Source organism: Canis lupus, chromosome 2 (genome assembly GCF_048164855.1).
Source record: "Canis lupus baileyi chromosome 2, mCanLup2.hap1, whole genome shotgun sequence".
In the NCBI taxonomy this organism is placed as follows: Eukaryota; Metazoa; Chordata; class Mammalia; order Carnivora; family Canidae; genus Canis; species Canis lupus.
The window spans coordinates 14,961,762-14,981,646 of NC_132839.1; the positions used below are offsets into that span (position 1 = coordinate 14,961,762).

General features: G+C 40.1%; 2 protein-coding genes across 3 annotated transcripts in view; one reads left to right on the forward strand and one right to left on the reverse strand.

Annotated features, from left to right (window-relative positions):
• The window catches only part of RHOBTB3 (Rho related BTB domain containing 3), a 54,620-nt gene extending 40,290 nt beyond the window's left edge, over positions 1–14,330 (reverse strand). For both annotated transcript variants that reach the window (XM_072790884.1, XM_072790875.1), the window contains exons 1-3: positions 14,174–14,330; positions 13,634–13,859; positions 8,637–8,823 (exon numbers count right to left, since the gene is read on the reverse strand). In XM_072790884.1, coding sequence (XP_072646985.1) covers positions 8,637–8,823; positions 13,634–13,859; positions 14,174–14,175 — 415 coding nt within the window. In that variant the 5' untranslated portion in view covers positions 14,176–14,330. The remainder of the gene's footprint in view (positions 1–8,636; positions 8,824–13,633; positions 13,860–14,173) is intronic.
• The window catches only part of LOC140612798 (uncharacterized), a 134,265-nt gene continuing 127,974 nt past the window's right edge, over positions 13,595–19,885 (forward strand). The window contains exon 1 of the mRNA XM_072790900.1: positions 13,595–13,777. The gene's annotated coding sequence lies outside the window, so the exon portion shown is untranslated. The remainder of the gene's footprint in view (positions 13,778–19,885) is intronic.

The following is a 19,885-nucleotide window of genomic DNA, read 5'->3' on the forward strand; positions in this document are numbered from 1 at the left end:
GTGTGCAAGAGGTTTATTGGGGGGATGATCCTGGGAACAAATGTTCTCAGGGGTGAGGGAAGTGGGACTGGGCAGAGAAAAAATTCGAACTGCATTACAGCTACAACAAAGATCTCAGTGGATCCTACTGGGGAGGGGAGCTGGGGCTTAGATGGCCCTTTGGAATGGTTCTCCATTTGGGGAAAGGCAGCTGGACCTTTGTGTCCCTAAATCAATCAAGATAATCAGTGATTAGATGAGGGCTACCAGAGAAAGGGCAGAAGAATCTTGAGTAAGCAAGCAGCTTCTATCAGCACAAGGTAATGCTGGGGAAGGTACTCAGTCATGCGCCAGCAGCAGCCAAGTCTGGTAACAGAGCAAGCACAGTGGCCCTCAAAAGGCATCTGGGGGGCACCTGTGTGGCTCAGTCGGATGAGCGCCTGACTCTTGATTTTGCCTCAGGTCATGATCTCTGGGTCATGAGATCAGGCCTCATATGGGGCTCCTCACTCAGCATGGAGTCTGCTTGGGATTCTTTCCTCCTCCCTCTCCCTCTCTCTCTGTTCTTTCCACTGGATGCCTGCGCACACTCTAAAATAAATAAAATCTAAAAAAAAATTTTTTTAAAAGGACATTTGGGCAACTTCCCACAGCAAATTCCTTACCAATGAAGTACATATAGATGGAGCATGTGTATGTACACAAAGGATATTTAGTGCATGTGTGTGCTATGTATGTAACTATGTCAATAATCTCAGCTTCATTGAAAGCACTTTAGAGCTCAGAAATTTACATCCTCCTTTTGCAGAGAAGGAAACTGGGGCTCAGGGAAGATAAGTGACTTGTCCAAGTTTCTTTGTGTGTCAGAGATGGAAAAACAATGATAAAACTGTTACTTGCTCTATCTGATAAGCAAAATGATATCAAAAGGTAAGATAAAAATTTAGTCTGAGTAAAGACACAGTGATTTCAAAGTTAAGCATGGGTTCTCAAAATTAAGCCATGAATTCTAAGTTTTTGCTTTTACTTTTTCCAAGATCATTTTGGGTTCGGAGCACATAAAGTTTTTATACAGAATTTAGCCTATCTTGAAAAATAACACATTGGTATTTCACATTCTTTACAAAGATTCATAAACAGTGCCTTTGATTTTCTGAAGACAGAGGCCTTCTTATATCTACAAAGCTCTCCTTATGTTGATGGAATGGGGTGAGTAGGCAGTCCATCTTATTAGACTGTATTCTAAACAAAAATAAAGCAAAGTGTTTCAAGTGAAAAATTAAGTGAACATAATACAAAATAATTTTTAACAAAAACTCTGGATTTGAAAGAAAATCCAACTAATTTCAGGTTTAACTCAGCTGAGCAGGGTTTTCCATTGTGTACAGCCAATGACCCCTACTGACACACAGTCCTAGAAAATTCCTCTTCACATCTAGTCTGCACATCTCTTCTGTGGCACAGAAGACATTGCTTTTTGTTCACAGGAGCCCAAAAGGAAAAAAAAAAAAAAATCTTGTGATCATGTGGCGGGGACAGCATGAAAACCAACAAAACATTTATAGAATAAATAAACCTACATAATACATTTCATCAGGAACCATCAGAGGAGCCAAAACAATTTAAATTGTGCTGCCTTCTACAGGAGATCACTCCTGTGAGCCTACCTCAGGGTCACAGGGACTTTAGGCATCAGTGTTACACTTCTAGTTAACATTGTAGTCTTTTTTCCTTCTCTTATGTGACATCTCTTAAAGTATTATCACAAATACCTATTTTTTTTAAAGCAAACAGACTATAAATCTGAAATTAAAATGAATGGCATCTCTTTGAAAGCAGTGGCTTTCAGGATCTGCAGGGTGATTCTTACAATGTTGTCAACTGCAAGAAAGTTTTAGAAATCCTTTTAAGAATTCTAGCCTAGCAATCTACTCAACTCCATCAGGACTTCAAAAAGAAAAGATGGGACGCTCATTTTGGGGAGCTTAAGGCTATGGATACCCCTAGGCATGTTCAGAAAAAAAAATTCTCTTTTAAAGACGTTCAATATTTAGTAAAAGCCAAAAATTTGCTCAAAGCCAAATGTGATGAAGACGACATACAAGTCAAGCTTATCAAAACACGTGTAACAAAGGAAAATGATGAGACTGACTGTGTTTGCTGAACTAATTCTCAAGAACTCAAGAGAGGAATTACCAGGAGAATACCCAGCACAGCTTCGTGTATTGCAAGGGACTGGGGGAAGGAAGCAATAAGAGTCCTCAGGTGGAATATCAGATTTACCTTGGTAATTACTTTGCAATCACATCTACATGTGAAATTAATTTCACCTTGTTTAAAACCAGTCATCCACTAATTGAACAAATGTTTACTGAGTACCTACCATATATCAAACAAGAAATAAACACAGATGAAAACTCATAGTCAACTGAGCCAACACAGGCATGACTACAAATCATAATATAATGAATATAATAAATACTAAAATAAGGTATGCAAAATCACTATGGGAACAGAAGAGAAGAAATTAACTCTGCCTGGGCATTATGGAAGTCTTCACAAAGAGGCACTGATTTATTGGATAAGTATGAATTTGTCATGCAGATATAACAGGAGTTGTGCAGAAGGGCACTCCCACCAGAGGGTACAACATATGCAGAAGTCTGGGTATAAGAAAAAAACAACACATTAGCTTCCAGTTTCAAAATGGCAAGCTAAGCCCACACTGCAACTCCTCTACCTGCCAAATCACAGAAATGATTAATTAACAGGGAAGGAGAGGGAAGGAGAAGTGAGAGAGAAATGGAAGAAAGGAAGAAAGGGAGGGGTGGGGGATGGAGGAAGGGAGATACACACATACATACTCAAAAATTAAGAGGAGAGAAACTAGGAGTGTATAAAAGGCCGAAGGCAGCAAAAGACCAAAGAAGGAAAGCTGAAGCTCAAAGGACAGGTAGGAAGTCACACACTGGGCAACATCAAGAACACTCAATGCTCAAAGACGAGGGAGCAACATGGAGGCCCATGGACAACTCAACGGACATCAGTTGGAGACCCCAATGGAAGCAGGTAGGCCTGAAGATCTGATATAAGCTCTAACTCCCACCCCGACCTCAAAGAGCAGTTGGGCAGAGGAGGAAAAAGTCGTTAATCCAACAGAGGAGCTATACTGCGAAACTAGGCAAATTAAGAATTATCCAACATTTAGGAAGTATCCATACTATGTAATAAAATTTCATCAAATGAAAAGACTTAGAATGCCCTCCTCAAGACAAAACTTAATAAAATATTCAAAACAGAATCTTAAGTATAATTAATTGAGACAGGTTTTCTTTTTAAAGTATTTACATTCTTAAAACAGGAAGAAGAAATTGCGAAAAACAACCAATTAGAGATCTTGGATATGAAAAGATGTGGAAATTTTTCAAAATGTAATAATGCAAAAGAGCAGGATAGACATAGCAGAAGTAATTTGCGAGCTGGGGAAAAAAGACCAAAGAATTCTCCTATAATAAAACACCGAGAAATAAAGGTTGGGAAATATAAAAGATAGGAGAAACAGAGGAGAGATCTAGAAGTTTCAATATCAGTCTAATAAGCATCCAAAAAGGACAGAATAGAGAAAATGGGAGGGAAGGTGATATCTGAAGAAATCATGAAGTTGAGACTTTCTCAGATCTAATGAAACACATTAAGTTCAAGTAGTTCAGTATGTCTGTACATAAGATACAAAAGATCATGCCTACAAGGTTCCAGAAGGAATCAGGAGCTAGATAATGAAGGATCTTGTATTTTAGGTAAGACTTCACAAGAGAAAATTATTGAAATGAGATGCAAATACTGAATTGGAAAAAAATATCAATGGGAACTCATGATTAAAAAATATGTATTAATATATACATATATATGTGTGTGTGTGTGTGTATATATATATATATATATATATTTATGATTATCCAGTGAAAGGGCCTTGAAGCAATGACATTTAAACTTATGAGCACCCCGAAAGCCCAGATCTTGGTTTCTAAACATCATTGTTCACTAAATGGAACCAGGGCTCCCTGACTGATTCCAGGGTGGGGCAAGCAATATAAGGTGAGCCTGGAACATCTTATGCCAGAAAATAAGGAAGCACTCAAAAATTAATTGGAACTAGCTTGGAAAGACTCCCTCCATGCAAATTTGGTATAATATGAGCAATAAAAAGAATAATGAGAACAGATTATAAAATATTGAATATAAAAAACAAATCCATGGGGGATCCCTGGGTGGCTCAGCGGTTTAGCGCCTGCCTTTGACCCAGGGCGCAATCCTGGAGTCCTGGGATTGAGTCCCGCGTCGGGCTCCCGGCATGGAACCTGCTTCTCCCTCCTCCTGTGTCTCTGCCTCTCTCTCTCTCTCTATCATGAATAAATAAATAAATCTTAAAAAAAAAAAAAAAACAAATCCATGAATCATGATTCTAAAAGAAAGATGTGGGAGCAGAGAGAAGGGAAAGCTCTATTTACAGAAGAATAAAAACTAATAAGTGTAGGTGGAATGATAGAAAATCACTATTTTGCAACTACAGTTATCACAACTAAAGGATTATGCAAAATAATGGGCTTAAATTCTTTAAAAATGTCAATATTACAAAAGACCAAAAAGAAGCTGGGGAACTGTTGTGGATTAAAAGAGACTAGAGAGACATAACAATTAAATGCAATATATAGTCCCTAATTTCATCCTGGATTTAGGAAAAAACAGCTTTGGAACAATTGGGAAAATGTGAATGTGGATTATACTTAAAATAATAGTATAATAGTATAATAGTGGGCAGCCCGGGTGGCACAGTGGTTTAGCGCTGCCTGCAGCCTGGGGTGTGATCCTGGAGACCCGGGATCAAGTCCCACATCAGGCTCCCTGCATGGAGTCTGCTTCTCCCTCTGCCTGTGTCTCTGCCTCTCTTTCTCTGTCTCTGTGTCTTTATGAATAAATAAATAAAATCTTTTAAAAAAATAGTGTAATAGTGGTTGAGGTCTGCCTTCAGCTCAGGTTGTAATCCCAGCTCAGGTTGTGATCCCTGGGTCCTGGGATTGAGTCCCCCAGTGGGCTCCCCACAGGGAGCCTGCTTCTCCCTCTGCCTATGTCTCTGCCTCTCTTTGTGTCTCTCATGAATAAATAAATAAAATCTTAAAAAAAATATATAATAGTATAATAGATAATAGTATGTCACATTTCTTAAATGGTAATTGCATTATGGTTGAAGGAAAATGGCTCTTAGACAATACATGCTTAAGTAATTAGGACATAAGAAATCCCATTAATTTTAGAATTTACTCCCAAATGGAAAAAAAAAAGAGAGAGAGAGAGAGAGAGAGAAAGTGTGTGTGTGTGAGAGAGAGAGAGAGAGAGAATGAGAGAGATCCCTAGGGTTCACTGTTCTATTCTGGTCAATTTTCTTGGGTTTGAAATTTAGCAAATAAAAGGGAAAAAGAAGAAAGTTTCTAAATAATTTAAAGTGTTGACTACCATGATCTGATTTATACTCTAGGATGATTATTGTGAGGATTTATTTCAGAAAGCGGCAAAGCAGGAATAGGTGAGAGGGTCCATTTACCATAAAGCTGATGAAGCCTAAGTGTCAGGGCCCCTGTCTCATGGGTCCTTTCCAAAGCTGTGGGAGAAACCTGAGCAATATTCTTTCACATAGTTATATAGTTTTGTAAAATTTGCAAAATAAGAGGTTCTAACTATACTTAAGGCCATTGTCTCTTTCCACTCCAACTCACTTTTATGTCAGGCAGCTTGGGAGTGATGACAGGCATTTTGGGGATCCTACGAATGGGAATTTAAATTTAGGTTTAGTGAGATATTATCTGTGGTTTGCACTCACTTCCTTGTACAGTTAAATGTTTGACAACTGTCCTGATACACAGGACAGCAATGCTTCTCCTACCCACTGTGTAGACTCACTTGGTGTTTGAGACAGCGATGCCAAGCTGGGGGCACCTGGGTGGCTCAGTGGATTAAGTGTCTGCCTTCAGCTCAAGTCATGATCCCAGAGTCCTGGGGGATGGAGCTCCAAGTCAGGCTCCTGCTCCACAGGACGCCTGCTTCTCTCTCTCTGCCTGCCACTCCCCCTGCCTATGCGCGCGTGCTCTCTCTCTCTCTCTCTCTCTGTCAAATAAATGAATAAAATCTTCTTAAAATAAAAAGATGCCAAGCCGAAAGAGGAACACAACACAAACTACAGTGCCCAGCACCAAAAAGATGTGAATAATGAAGAAATACACTAGAAGAAAAACTAAGTATAATTTTCTTCTCTATATATAAAAAATCAAAAGTGGTTATCATATGAAGAAGTAATCGAAGACTATGCAGCAAATATAAGAAAAATTTTAAAAATGTCAAGCTGTTAAATAATAGAAATATTTTTTAGATGTTTGTAGTATTTGACAGCTCTTTAGATTTGCAACTTGTCATGCTTCCTTTTCTCATTCTAAGTGTGTGTGTGTGTGTGTGTGTGTGTGTGTGTGTAGTTGCAGGTCCTACAAGATCAGGAACTGCCCCTTTAGGCCAAAAGAAGGCCACTATGACAGATAATTAAAGGACTAGGATCTGAAATCCAATGAAGGTACAGAGAAAGCAATGAATTTGGGGTTTATCTGAAATGTGAAACCAAAAGAGCTTCTTAGTCCACTGGATATGGGGAATGGGAAGAAAGTTCGGTTGGATGAACCTAGTTTGGGTGAATGGATAGGCTTGGCATCACTCCGCAAGACAGGGAATTCAGCAGAAAACAGGAAGATTCTGTGATGATATTGGTAGGAAGAGAAACTAGAGCCAGAGAAACAAACTGGGTATTCATCAGTGTGTATACAGGAGAAGGTAGAGCAACAGATTAACAGATTCAAGGTCAGAGTAAACAGCAAGAAGAGGTGAAGCCAAAGGATGGAGCCCTGGTAACAACTAAGGATGTGTTGGTTCAATACATGGGAGTGGGGTACAGGGGGGTGTTGACCAGTAAGAAGACATAGAATTAAACAAAAAAGAAAGAGTAGCTTTTTTAACTGGAAGGACAGATGTGTTTGAATAACCTCAAAGGGTAAATTGTTATTAAAATATAAATTAAAGTATAAATTAAATGGAAATCAAATTTGGCAATAAGCATTTAACTGGTAACCCTGAGTAAGAACAAACCCAATGTAATTATGAAAGTCAAAGTCAGACTGTAGTGGACTGAAGAATAAATGGGAAGTCAGGAAGTGGACTCAGGAAGTGTGGATGACTCTTTCAAGAATAGAGGCCAGCAATAAAAAGAAACAGGGAAGTAGAGGGGATGTGGGGTTAAGGAACGGTCAAGCCTGCTTCATTTGTGTCTTCTAATGCTAGACATATACCTACCCTATTACTATGACCCCAAATCCTACTCCTAGGAAACAACTTGAGCATCATGAAAAGGAGAATGAATAAATATATTACAGTACATTCACACAACTGAAAAATACACAGCAAAATAACAAATTGTAGATAAGTGCAACATGGACAGATGTCAGTATTATGAAATTAGACACAAGATACTATGTATGGTATAACTCCATGTGTATGAAGTTCTAGAATAAGCAAAACTAATCTATACTGTTAGAAGTCACAACAGCAGTCATCTCTGGGGAGGGGGGCTGTTAACTGAGAAGAGGCATGAGACAGCCTTCCACAGTGAGGCAAATGTTCTATATCTTGACCTGTGAGATGGATGCATGGATGCATATACATGTAAAAATACGTTAAGCTGCCCTCAGGGTACCTAGTGAACTTTGTGTCCTTTACTTTGCTGTATGTACCCTAATGAAAGGGAAAAAAAATGAATCAAATTTTATAGACAGCTTTACTGAGGAAATACCACTAAAAAGAACTATCAAACTACCACCAAATCAAAGCGAACTCTGAGTTGGCTCTAGGACATCTATTTTTTTTTTAATTTTTATTTACTTATGATAGTCACACAGAGAGAGAGAGAGAGGCAGAGACATAGGCAGAGGGAGAAGCAGGCTCCATGCACCGGGAGCCCGACGTGGGATTCGATCCCGGGTCTCCAGGATCGCACCCTGGGCCAAAGGCAGGTGCTAAACCACTGCACCACCCAGGGATCCCATCTCTAGGACATCTAACTGTAACTTTTGGAACTGACTGAACCAAATGAATCCATCAGCCATGATGTAAATGATCCTCTCTCTCAGGCAGTGCCATCAGCCTCTTCTGGGCTCTCATTCCTAGCTACGTAAAAATCCTACTCATAAGCCCAACTCCTCATGCAGAATTGGGCCATCCTTCCCACTGGACAGACCTTCACAATGTCAGAAAAAGACTTGCAGAGCTCAGCGCCAGCCCAAGACCTCTCCTGTATCAGAAGAATATAGTTACCAACTTCCTTCACTACTGTAGAAGAGCAATTTAGAAGACAAATTTGTAACCATCAGAATCACAGCAGTAGTTTGTGACACTTTCCTTTGATGTCTCACTATCATATCTAGTGATGAAGAGATAACAGCTGGCATTTGAACACAGTCATTTTTTCCACACACAAACCGCCCCCCATATTAACCATTAATGAACTTAGCACTATTTAAAGTTAACATGGCACCTACACTCTTATCATAAAAAAAAAAAATACTTACCATTTTGTCTGGTACCAACAGCAGCAATGATTACTGGAACTGAATTTAATGCCCTTTTTATCACTGGAATATAATTATCCTTTACTTCATGGAATGAGAACTTGTCATTTACGTTGTATTTGATCACAATGATGTCGGCGCTCCCAATGAGGTTTCTAGAGGTATACCAATCACTGTCAAAAATGTCCTAAACAAAAATGCAAAGAGCATTCTTTAGTCTACTTGTCTTCAAATCAATCATGAAATAAAATGGAACATACAAAAATTTTTGCTATAGTTTAATTTTTTGAATTCATAAAAAGAACTTATTTTTAAATAAGTAACTGTATAGAATTAAAAATGTTTGAAGCCGTCCAACTCTTCTATTCTCATGTATTCATTTAGCCTAGACAACAGTGTAGTTGTACTGTAAAACAGAGCTAGACAATTACTGAGAGTCTGATGAAATAAGCAGCCTCTTTCAATATTTGTACTTAAAAAATAAGCACTTTGTTTTAAAATTATGCCATATTTTTATCACCTAATAATTTTGAAAATTAACACTACAGCTTTCAATGCCAGAGCATCAGTATGAGTAAGGAAGCTTCAAAGGATTTTCTGTGACCCAATTAGACACTGAAGGATTGTTTGGTGTTTTAAACTGCAATACATAGTGAATTCTGTGGAGTTCCATATATTTTACATATATTTTCAAAATTTATATATGCTTTTCAACTTTATCCATCCTTTGACAGTACTGTATATGTATAGTATATGTGTATGTACAGGGACATATGTTTCATAAAAAGCTACTATGTATTATAAGGTGTCAACACGGGAAGGAACAGATTTTCAATTCATGTATTTACCTTATGTAAGTTAAAAATTCAGGATAATCCTACCAGTTTTGAAATTTTTACTTGTGGGCTACAGTTAATAATATTTACATTTAGAATTTGGGCCAAAACTAATTTTTATGAAGCCTACTCCTTAAAAGCTTTGATGTTTTAGAAGTATTTTTTCAAAGATTTTATGTGAATAGGAGCATAAGAAAAATAAATATCTTAATGCCACTGCTTAATATGCATTAGAAGCTTTCTTCTCATATTCTAGTTAACTATTAATCAGATTTGTCCTTTCATGTGGCCTTTGGTGTGTACTTCCAGGATATAATAAGGCTAGATTAAGAAAACAGTTGGATGTGGCTAAAATGTCCAAAAACTGTTGGGCTATGAAAGTTTGAGCTATGAAATATGAGACCAAAACAGGGTAATAATACTAGAATCAGTCAATCAAGATCCATGTGACAGAGCTTTTACCCTATGACAGAAGATTCAGGAGAAATGTTGCACAGTAATGCCCTTTTGCGAAGAGAGCTGCTTCTCACCAGTACCTCCACGGTCTCCAGCAAAGCCTCTCCCAAATCCCTATAGCCACCCCAACCCACCCACTTCCTACAAGTACATTCAGAGTAAAAACAACTGCAGAATTTTTAGATACAAACACCTTATTGAAAACAGGAGCATTTAAAAGGGAAGATTTAAAAGGACCAAAAAAGAAAACCAGGCAAATTATGGGAATATAAAAACACCAAAGACAAAGTCTCAAACTTGAACCAAGAGAGGGGAGAAGTGAAGTGGGACACGGATCAAGAAACTGTGAAAGCTTCCCAGCAGAGCTCTACGCTAATTCCAAATCCCAAACCACAAACCCATTCAGTTCCAACTGTATCTGTTATAGTATCCAAGTTCAAAGTATACAGGCATAACAGGGTAACAAGTATAACAAAGAAAGAGAAACACAGTCAGATGAATGGAATAAAAAACAACAAAAACGAAACAGGAGTAGGACCAACATTTAACTCTGAGAGAACAAATCAAAAGTAACTGCTCTTTCCATTCCAAATAGTTTAAAATTCCAGAGTTACTGGAGAGGTATACTGGGAAAAAAGGAGACATTCAGAGGAAAATGTCATGAGAAAATGTGTTTTGGGATCATTATCACACAAGGATATAAAGATTATAAATAATTTTATTTTTAACACAAATCAGTTTCAAACCCTGCCCAAGAAAATGACCTCACTGCTTTTTGTGGAATATTTCTGGTAAACAGGAAAAGATCTAGAAATAAAATAACTGCACAGAAAGAGGAGGGTAGGTTTGAGAGAGACATACTAAATAATGAACTACATAAAACGAATCCAAAGTACATCTATGTTAAATGTGCCAAATATATACGGCAAGAATCCAGAGTGAGGTTACAGATCTACAGAAGAAACTAGAAAAGAGAAGCACAAGCTATCTCATTCCAATCCCAGGGAAACAACACCACATCTTTAACCAAACTATGTCAAAGAGAAAATGTTCCCCTGGTTTCTAGAAATGCGAAGGAAATCAAATTCTCCCACCCCTTGTAAATCAGTTCCAGGATTTCCTCTAGGAGGTTATGCAACGCGAAGCTTGGAGCCACATTGGGAGAATGGAACTCATCATTTTAAAAAAATAATCTAATTTTTTTACAGCAAAACGAAATTTTATTCTACTTCACTGTGGGGCTGCAGATACAGCACCTACTAAGTAATAACACTGCTGGCTCGGTAGATTGTATTTGTGTAAATGTTGAATGATGTGCAGGAAACTTTATTTTTGCTTAGTATAAGCGATACATGACTATACTAACATTGTAATAAACACATTGTTGTTTTTATAGGAGCTACCACTACTGAATACCTACTACATGTCGGTTTCTAGCCTAAAAACTTTACATATACTATCTCATTTATCTCATCTACTCTTCAGCATTGCTCTAGGAGGCAGGGAGTCTTTTCATCTTATACATAGGAAAAATAGGGCTAGGTGAAGATAGTTGACTCACCAAGGAAAGCCACTAAGTAGCAATGTAGGGATCTGAAATATCCAAACCTGTGCTGTTTTGCTATACTGAATATACTGTTTCAGTACACATCAAGTATCAGCTGATAAATACAGTCAACTTGAATATCTCTGATGGACTTTTACTTACCACTAAGAAAAGAGAAGCACCTTACAAAGAGAAGCTCTATAAGTATGTTCCCTAATGCTTGAAGATCTTTATAACCCAAAAACATGTACCAAAACTTAATGCCTTAAACAGGACCAGAGTCTAAACACATAAAAGTTGATAAGCAAGATAAAAAACAACGCTGAGTATAAGGCAAAAATCTAGACTACAGAGGCTTATTTTAATACATTTGGAAGATTTCATTTACTACAATACATGGGATTACAAGTACTGTTTTTTGCTAAATTAACAACATAAACAGGAAAGAGTTAACAGCTCAAAGAAAAAAAACAGGAAAGGTAATCCTAACATCCTAATTCAGTTTATTTTCTCTACATTTATTTACTTTATTCACTCATTTGTTCCAATTTATTTACTCTATTCACTCATTCACATCATTTGTTCAACTGCATGTAAACCCAGTAAGTTTTTAGACTGTATGATTTTTCACAATGAAATGGCCAAAATAAAAGAGGTATTTCATTTGCTCGCATGGAATCCAGCCAGTAAGTTCTTTACCGATGCTTCTTAAGATTGGCATCATCACTGTCATAAAAGGGAGTTTAATGCCATCCCACTTATTGAAAACAAACAAACAAACCTGTTTTTCATTTATTTCAGCTCATTAACAGAAATATCCTTTAACTGATCATTTGAGGTAGAGATCTTTTCTTCCTGTAATTTGCATAAGTAATTTTTCTACTTACATTCCACACATTCCTTTAGAAACGTGTATTAGTTCCCTATAGCACATAATTCAGCTTTTTAAAATTGCTGTTTAAATGTAAAATCTTGGGGATCCTTGGGTGGCTCAGCAGTTTAGCGCCTGCTTTCGGCCCAGGGCCTGATCCTGGAGACCTGGGATCAAGTCCCACATCAGGCTCCCTGCATGAAGCCTGCTTCTCCCTCTGCCTGTGTCTCTGCCTCTCTCTGTGTTTCTCTCATGAATAAATAACAAAGTCTTTTTAAAAAAATGTAAAATCTCACATAAAGATAATTTACACTCTTTTTCAGACACTAAGCTTTCTTCTGTTATAAAATACAACCTTCAAAAAAAATACAATCTTCAGCTTTAGTTATAACTCCAAAAGCAGTAAAGAATCAGAAATTTTCAAATAAGATTTAGTGAAAACATTTAAATAGTTACTGTGTATTATTATACTGCCTACTGAAAATATTTGTGTCAAAGAGTCCTTTCTCCTTTTATGAAGCACTCAAGAATCAGAGTAGAATTTTATCAACTTCAGAATATATTTTCTCCTTTTATGAAGCACTTAAGAATCAGACTAGAATTTTATACTTCTTTTAATTATTGCAAATTTTAAAGCTTTCTGAAAATTCCAACCAGCGTTCTTATTTCTGATTTATGAGTCACTGAAAACAAATAAGCTAATATCTCAGGAGTATCCGCATTATTAAAATTAAAAACGCTAATTAAAATGTCCAAAGGGGGATAGCTTTATAAAGGAGTGGTTTAAAATCCATTCTCAGCTCCTGTGTCTTCCTCTCCTTTCCAGGGGTCCTAGTCCTGAACTGTCCCAGTGAAATTTATTTTTGCTTGAGTTAAGCTTACAGAGGACTTTATTTTTAGAACACTAATATTACACTATCACCCACGGGGTAGGCATGAAAAAACATTGCTCTCTGCTGGTGAAGCTTAGTGACCCTGTCCCTGGGGGTTGTCACAGTCAACTGCCAGCTACCAAGGGACAGCCTACGGCGGCGAAGCATACGAGTAAGTGCTCCATGTTGCCACTGGGGCTTTTTTCACCTTCCACGACTGTTCTCCCCCAGGGCTGCCCCCTGCCTGGGGAAACAAAGGAAGACAAAGATTTGCCCCCAAATGTCTAAAAACTCTACCCAGGTGACCCAGCCGGTCCACATCCATGAAAGAGGAGAGGAGAGAGGAGGAGGAGGTGGGGGGGGGGGCGGGAAGCAGAGCCCCGCCGTCTGGGCACGGAGCAGCTGCCGCCGCTTACCCAGACGGGACAGTCGTGGACCACCAGCTTGACATTCCCGAACGCGCTGGCCTGATACTCGGTGAACACCGGCCGCGCCACCGTGCTGGTCGCGCTCAGCAACAAGCTGCTCTCATCCCCCGAGACCAGCGGGCTTCTCCCCAGGTAAGTGCGGATGAGCCCCGACGGCCGGCTGTCCTGGTGAAACGCGTCCCCCTCGTTCCCCAGCGCCACGATGTGGATGGACCTGCACGGCAGAGAGGGGGCGAGGGCAGCAGGCGCAGTCCGAGCGGGGCAGGCGGGCGGGGTGGGGAGCAGGAGCGCGGTCCGAGCGGGACCCGCCGGGCGTGGGGGGGGGGGGGTGGGCAGCAGGCGCGCGGCGGGGAGCAGCGGGGGCCCCTCGGGCCGGGGGGGGGGCAGCAGGAGCGTGGCGGGAAGCAGCGGGGGCCCCTCGAGCGGGGGGCAGCAGGCGCGCGGCGGGGAGCAGCGGGAGCCCCTCGGGCCGGGGCGCACGGCGCGCGCCGGGGCGCAGACAATGGCAGGACCGCGGCGCGTACGTACATGATCTCGGATGCAAGGGCAGGGCGGCGACTCGGAGGCGAGCGGCTCCGGCGGCCTCTCGGGGCCCGGCGGCGGCTGTTTCCCCGCAGTCAGCTCATCCCCGGCCGCGTCCCCCTCGCGCGCCTCCACCGCGGCGCGGCCGACGCAGAGCGGGCCCCCGCGGGCGGGGACGTGCGGGCCGGGCCGTGTGCGCGCGGCCAGCCAGTCAGGAAGGGCCCGGGGCCATCCCGCGCGGCCCGCCGCTCCCGCCTCCCGCCTCCCGCCGCCCCTTAGCCGGGCGCCGCGGCCGCCGGTCCCGCCGCGCTCCCTGGGCCGGGCAGCTGTCGCCTCCCGCCGCCGCCGCCGCCGCCCCTCCTCCTGGCGGAGAGCGGCTCCGGAGAGAAGCCGGGGCCTCCGCCCCCTCGGCGGGCCTGGCGGGCGGGCGCAGCACGTGCTGGCCTCGGGGGTCGGGCGCGCTCCCCCCTCCCCGGCCCAGGCGGCGGCGCCGGGTACAAAGGAGCAGCCCGCGCAGGGCCCCGCGCAATATAAATTAATAAATGCAGCGCCCAAGCCGGAGATCTCCTGATCGCCGATCCGCCTGCAGCAAGTTTGCTCAACTCGAGAGGCTGTAACCGGAGCCGGGGGAAGGGGGTGGGGCGCTGAGGCCCCCGCTCCCTAAAGCCTGGGGGAAGAGGTTAGGGAAGCTAGGCGTTCAAGCCCGTTGGCCGCTCCGGCAGCCCCATTCCCCCCCACCCCCCTTGGCCTTGACGGAAAATGTTTTACCACGTCTGCCGCTTTGTCATTTGTCAACATGCACTACAGCTGTTTTCTAAAATCATACTTGTGAGAAAAAAAAAATAAAGGCAACATTCATGCTAGTGTAGAAAGGGGTCTTTGTTCACACACCAATTAATTTGCTAACATCGCTTTTGAGGGATTATTTACTATTTCAGGCTATATTTGGCATATTTTACCAAAACTGCAGGGTTAGGTTTTTTTCTTTTTTCCTTTTTTTTCTTTTTTTTTTTTTTAAGTGCTGGGGTTCTTACTGCGATGGTTTTAAAAAGAAGTTATGTGTGGGGTGTTTAACTTGTTTACAAGATGAATGCTAGCTTACTTGGAGGTTTTCAGTACACGTTAAAGCTACATATTTAATTAATAGATCCTTAGACCAACTGAAAAAATAACGATCATGCTTAATGCAAGGATACTTTAGATTCTTTCATGATAACGCACTGAAGTAAAGGTTATGAATGTCGCTAAAGGGCCAAACTAACTTAATGCAAATGAACACTGGAATTCACTAATACCGAGAAGAAGGGCCAGAGGTTATTGTGGGACTCAGCTTCTCCATAAACATGAAAATTCTCACAAGTGCTCTGTGTTGAGTTTTTTATCCCTTTCCTTATTTATTTTTGGCCTACTTTAAAATTTCTTTTCTCAAAAGAGCTATTTTGAGGATATGAGGTACTGAAGAAGTATTGAGGTACTGACTAGGGCAGTGAAAAGACTAGGGTAAGAGGCCTTTGGAATGTGAACAGCTTTTTATGATGGGCCCTAGTTGCTCAGTTGGAAGCAGTATAATACAGTTTCTCATGCTCATAGCGTACAGCAAGAGGCATTCTTTCTGTAGTCACTGATTTTTTTTTAAATCTAATTTTCCTCGCTCTAAGTATAATTTCTCTTTTAGTCTCTACAATATAAGCCATCCTGAAATATTTAAGAGTATAGGATCACCTTTTCTCTTGGGTCAACAGAAAATATATTTTCTTGTCAGTCCCCTCAAGTAACCATAGGTCAAAAACAAAGACACCAGAATGGATGAATGGATAAAGAAAATGTGGTATGTACCTACAATGAATATTTGGACCTTTAAAAAAAAAAGAAATATTTGGACTGAAAAAAGGAAATCCTGTCATATGTTACAACATGAATGAATCTTGAAGGCATTATGCTAAAGTGAAACAGGTCAGTCACAAAAAGACAAATACTGCATTATTCTACTCACATCAGGTAGTCAAACTCTTAGAAACAGAAAGAATGGTAAGTGGTTTCCAAGGGCTGGGGGTAGGAGGAAATAGAGAGTTGTTCAAGGAGTAGAGTTTCAGTTTTGCAAGATGAAGAAGTTCTAGAGATAAGATGCATATAGTAAACACTACGGTAATGTATGCTTAAAAATGGTGAAGATGGCAAATTTTATGTTCTATGTTTTTACAACCATATGAAAAGGGGGGAGGGGGACTGGCAACTGGCAGGAAGAGAGACAGTATTCATTTTCTCCTCTGATATTGAGTAACTGAGCCAGGCTGTGCTAGGCAGGCATGGGAGATACTAAGGTAAGATTCAAGTGTTACCTTTGAGAAACTAAGTCTATAATTAATGGTCACTATTTGTGAATATTAACCACCCAATCCTTTGAAAACATACTGGTTCCTTAAATAATTATAATACAGGCTCACACATTCAGTAACAGAGGTAGGTACAAAGTACAAGGATAAAGTTCAGTGAACATTAAGAAAAGATCCGTGCCTGTGTGCCATCAGAGAGAAGTTCATAGAAGAAGAACATCGTCTTGGGTCTTAAGGATGGGGAGGAATTGCTAGATATGGAAGAAGAGAAAGGAGGTAAAGGGAAAGAGTTTTAAAAAGAATGGACAGACATCCTATGCAAATCACATGTGAAGGTATAGAGACATGGAAGATCATGGCTTGTTTAGGGAACAGCTAAATTAGTGGTGTGCAAATTCCTTTACCACAGCAAGCGAAAAAGAGAGTGAGTTCCAAAGAGAAGATTTCCAAAGTTAGGCCTGATGCTTCTCAATTATGGGTCAGGAATCCCTCTGTATATACAACAGAGCTCAGCTAGATGCTCACCAAACCCATCTCTTACAGGACCTGGGGCTAAACTACATTTCCCAAAGTGTTTACATGTAGGTGAGGCCTTATGATTAGGTTTTGGCAGTAGAATATAATCCCTGATAAGCAGTTAAGAAAAGTATGCCTTTTTTCATACACAAATCCACTTAGATACAGAAATTGCACCATGTGACAATAAATTGAAAGTGAACAAAGGAGAAGGCCTTTTACTTCTCTTTTATCCCTCTCTCTACTCATTGGATGAAGCGAGGTCAATGTTGAAGCAAATTGTTGGTCTGCTGCATGGAGGAAGCTTGGGTCCCCAAATGCGTGGTTATAGCAGAGCTGCCTCACAGCATGCATTGTACTGAGACATGAGTGAGAAAATAGATCCTCACTGAGTTAAGCCAGACATTTTGGTTGGTCAGCTATTACAGCAGCTAGTGTTACTTGGCTAATACAAAATCACAGATGGTCCACTTCCTGATATCTTAAAGATTCTCTCCAGAATTATCTTATGACTACTTTTTTATGGTTATTTTCCTTTTACTGACAATGTTTCCTGGTTTATATATTTGTAGTTCCCCTCAGTAGCATTTATTTAAAAATTTACTTTTACCAGGGTGTAACAAATTACACAAATTACGTCTTCCAATCTCAAAGTCACTGAGGAACACACAATCAAGCACCTCCAGCCCAAACAATATATTTTCCTATTTTCACAGCTGAAATGCCACCATTTTATATTCATTCTAACAGATGTTCTCATTACCAGATAAAATGTAGCCACATATGAGTGTAAGGTGTGTGTGAGGTAATTCAGTGAGTTATTACTGATCCCCAGATCACGAATATTAATATACCAGCCTTTGAAAAATATGCTGATTCCTTAATGACTAGAGAAGAAGCAAATGTTAGTACTAAAGGTAGGTCTGAAGAACTAGGGTTGGCATAAAATTTTTTCCAACCTGAGGAGGTTGGGGAGAAAGATGCCTAGAGAGGTCTAAACATCACCTCTTCCCATCTCAAAGTCAATCAAACCTATGTTATTAGCATCTAATATTAGAGTTTCAAGTTATTTTCAGTAAAAAGAGAGGATTTATAAAATTTAAAGACCCAAATTTTAAGACCTTTATCTAGAGCAAGGATCTCCAAAATGGGGTGCTGAAAGCAACTCTTGAAATTTTAGAATAAAGTATTTGCATTTCTATGTACAAACACATATATTTTTTTACCAAAAAAGAGGGAAAGAAATTAAGCTTTACTCATATTGAATGTGAGGACTGGTGCCAGCATCCCCACTTACTCCATAAGTGGGCGAGCACCTAGAAGAGGGTGGGAGCACAGCAGCACATGATAGGGGAGGGAAGGCGTTCTCCTTTGTTCACTTTCAATATATTGCCACATGGTGCAATTTCTGTATCTAAGTGGATTTGTGTATGATGTTTAAGTAAACTAGCTGTTACAGCATGGACCAATGGAGATAGTGATCATAATGCAAGAATAGGCAAACACAATTGGCTGAGCTGACATTTCTGATGCCCTTTGGAAGCTACACTGCAAAGTAAAAAACTAATGACTAATCAGATCTGACAAGGTGGCCATAATCATTGAAATTAGAAAAAATATTGCTTTAAATATGAATATACATCTACTTTTGCTTTACCCTGTGTATCATAGTTAATAGGTGATGATATTCTGAACTGATTAAAATTAGCTAGCCTTTTAAGAAGCAGACATCCAAACATGACGGCAAAACTCCACAATACCCCCAGTATGTTTAGTAATGTACTATTTAAGTCAGTACTTTAAAGAAAATTCATATATTATAAATGCTAAAAAGCCTCTTCTGAGCTTTCTAACAATGAAAGTCAAAAAAGCAACATACGTGGGCAGCCCCGGTGGTTCAGCGGTTTGGCGCCTGTCTTCGGCCCAGGGCATGATCCTGGAGACCCAGGATCGAGTCCCACGTCGGGCTCCCCGCATGGAGCCTACTTCTCCCTCTGCCTGCCTCTCTCTCTCTCTCTGTGTGTGTATCTTTCATGATTAAATAAATAAAATCTTAAAAAAAGAAAAAGCAACATACGATTAGGAATATAGTTTCCTTCTTGCCAAGATGAAAATGTCAGAAATTAAACATGGAACACAAATGGAAAAAAACAACTGCACTCCTCTGACAGTGACTACTTTGAGAATACGCTTGTAAAACACTGCTAAAGACCCTAAGACACAAGTACTAAGTTTACTATAAAGTTAAATGGAATGCACAGATGTTTTTAATACGTCTCACGTTATGGTAGGTAGATTCTGTTACATTAGATAGATTCTAGTTCAGTGTGGTATTTACTAGACTATGTTTCAATAATGAAATGCATTTTAAAATGACATTTTTTGTGAGCCACTAAAGGAAAGCTATAGTAGAGAAGAAAGCTTTCTCTGCTACTTCCTTAAATGGTATTTTAAGTAATAATTGAATTTTTAAAAATAAAGCCTAGTTGTGCAAAACTTATGTAAGTGTAATCACTGATGGACTAGTTGTTTTGACTAAAAACTTTTTTTATAAAGAAAAAGTAAATAAAAGGGAAGATTCCAAGCTAAGATTACAGTTGAGAGCAGCCACATGAAATTCGTTCATGGTACATCTTACAGGCAGTTATTCCAGCAGAGAAGTTAGGGCCAAAGACATAGCACTATAAGATGTTAACAATGCAGTTAATGCTGTGCAAAAAAGACTTGTGTAGAGTTTTTAAAAAATTTCTTCATTGTGAAATATAACACACATACACAGAGAAGTGCCTAAAACCCAAGTTAATAATTATAAAATAAACATTCCTAAACATCTCCCGAATCAGAAAAGAGGGTATTTTCAGCATTCATG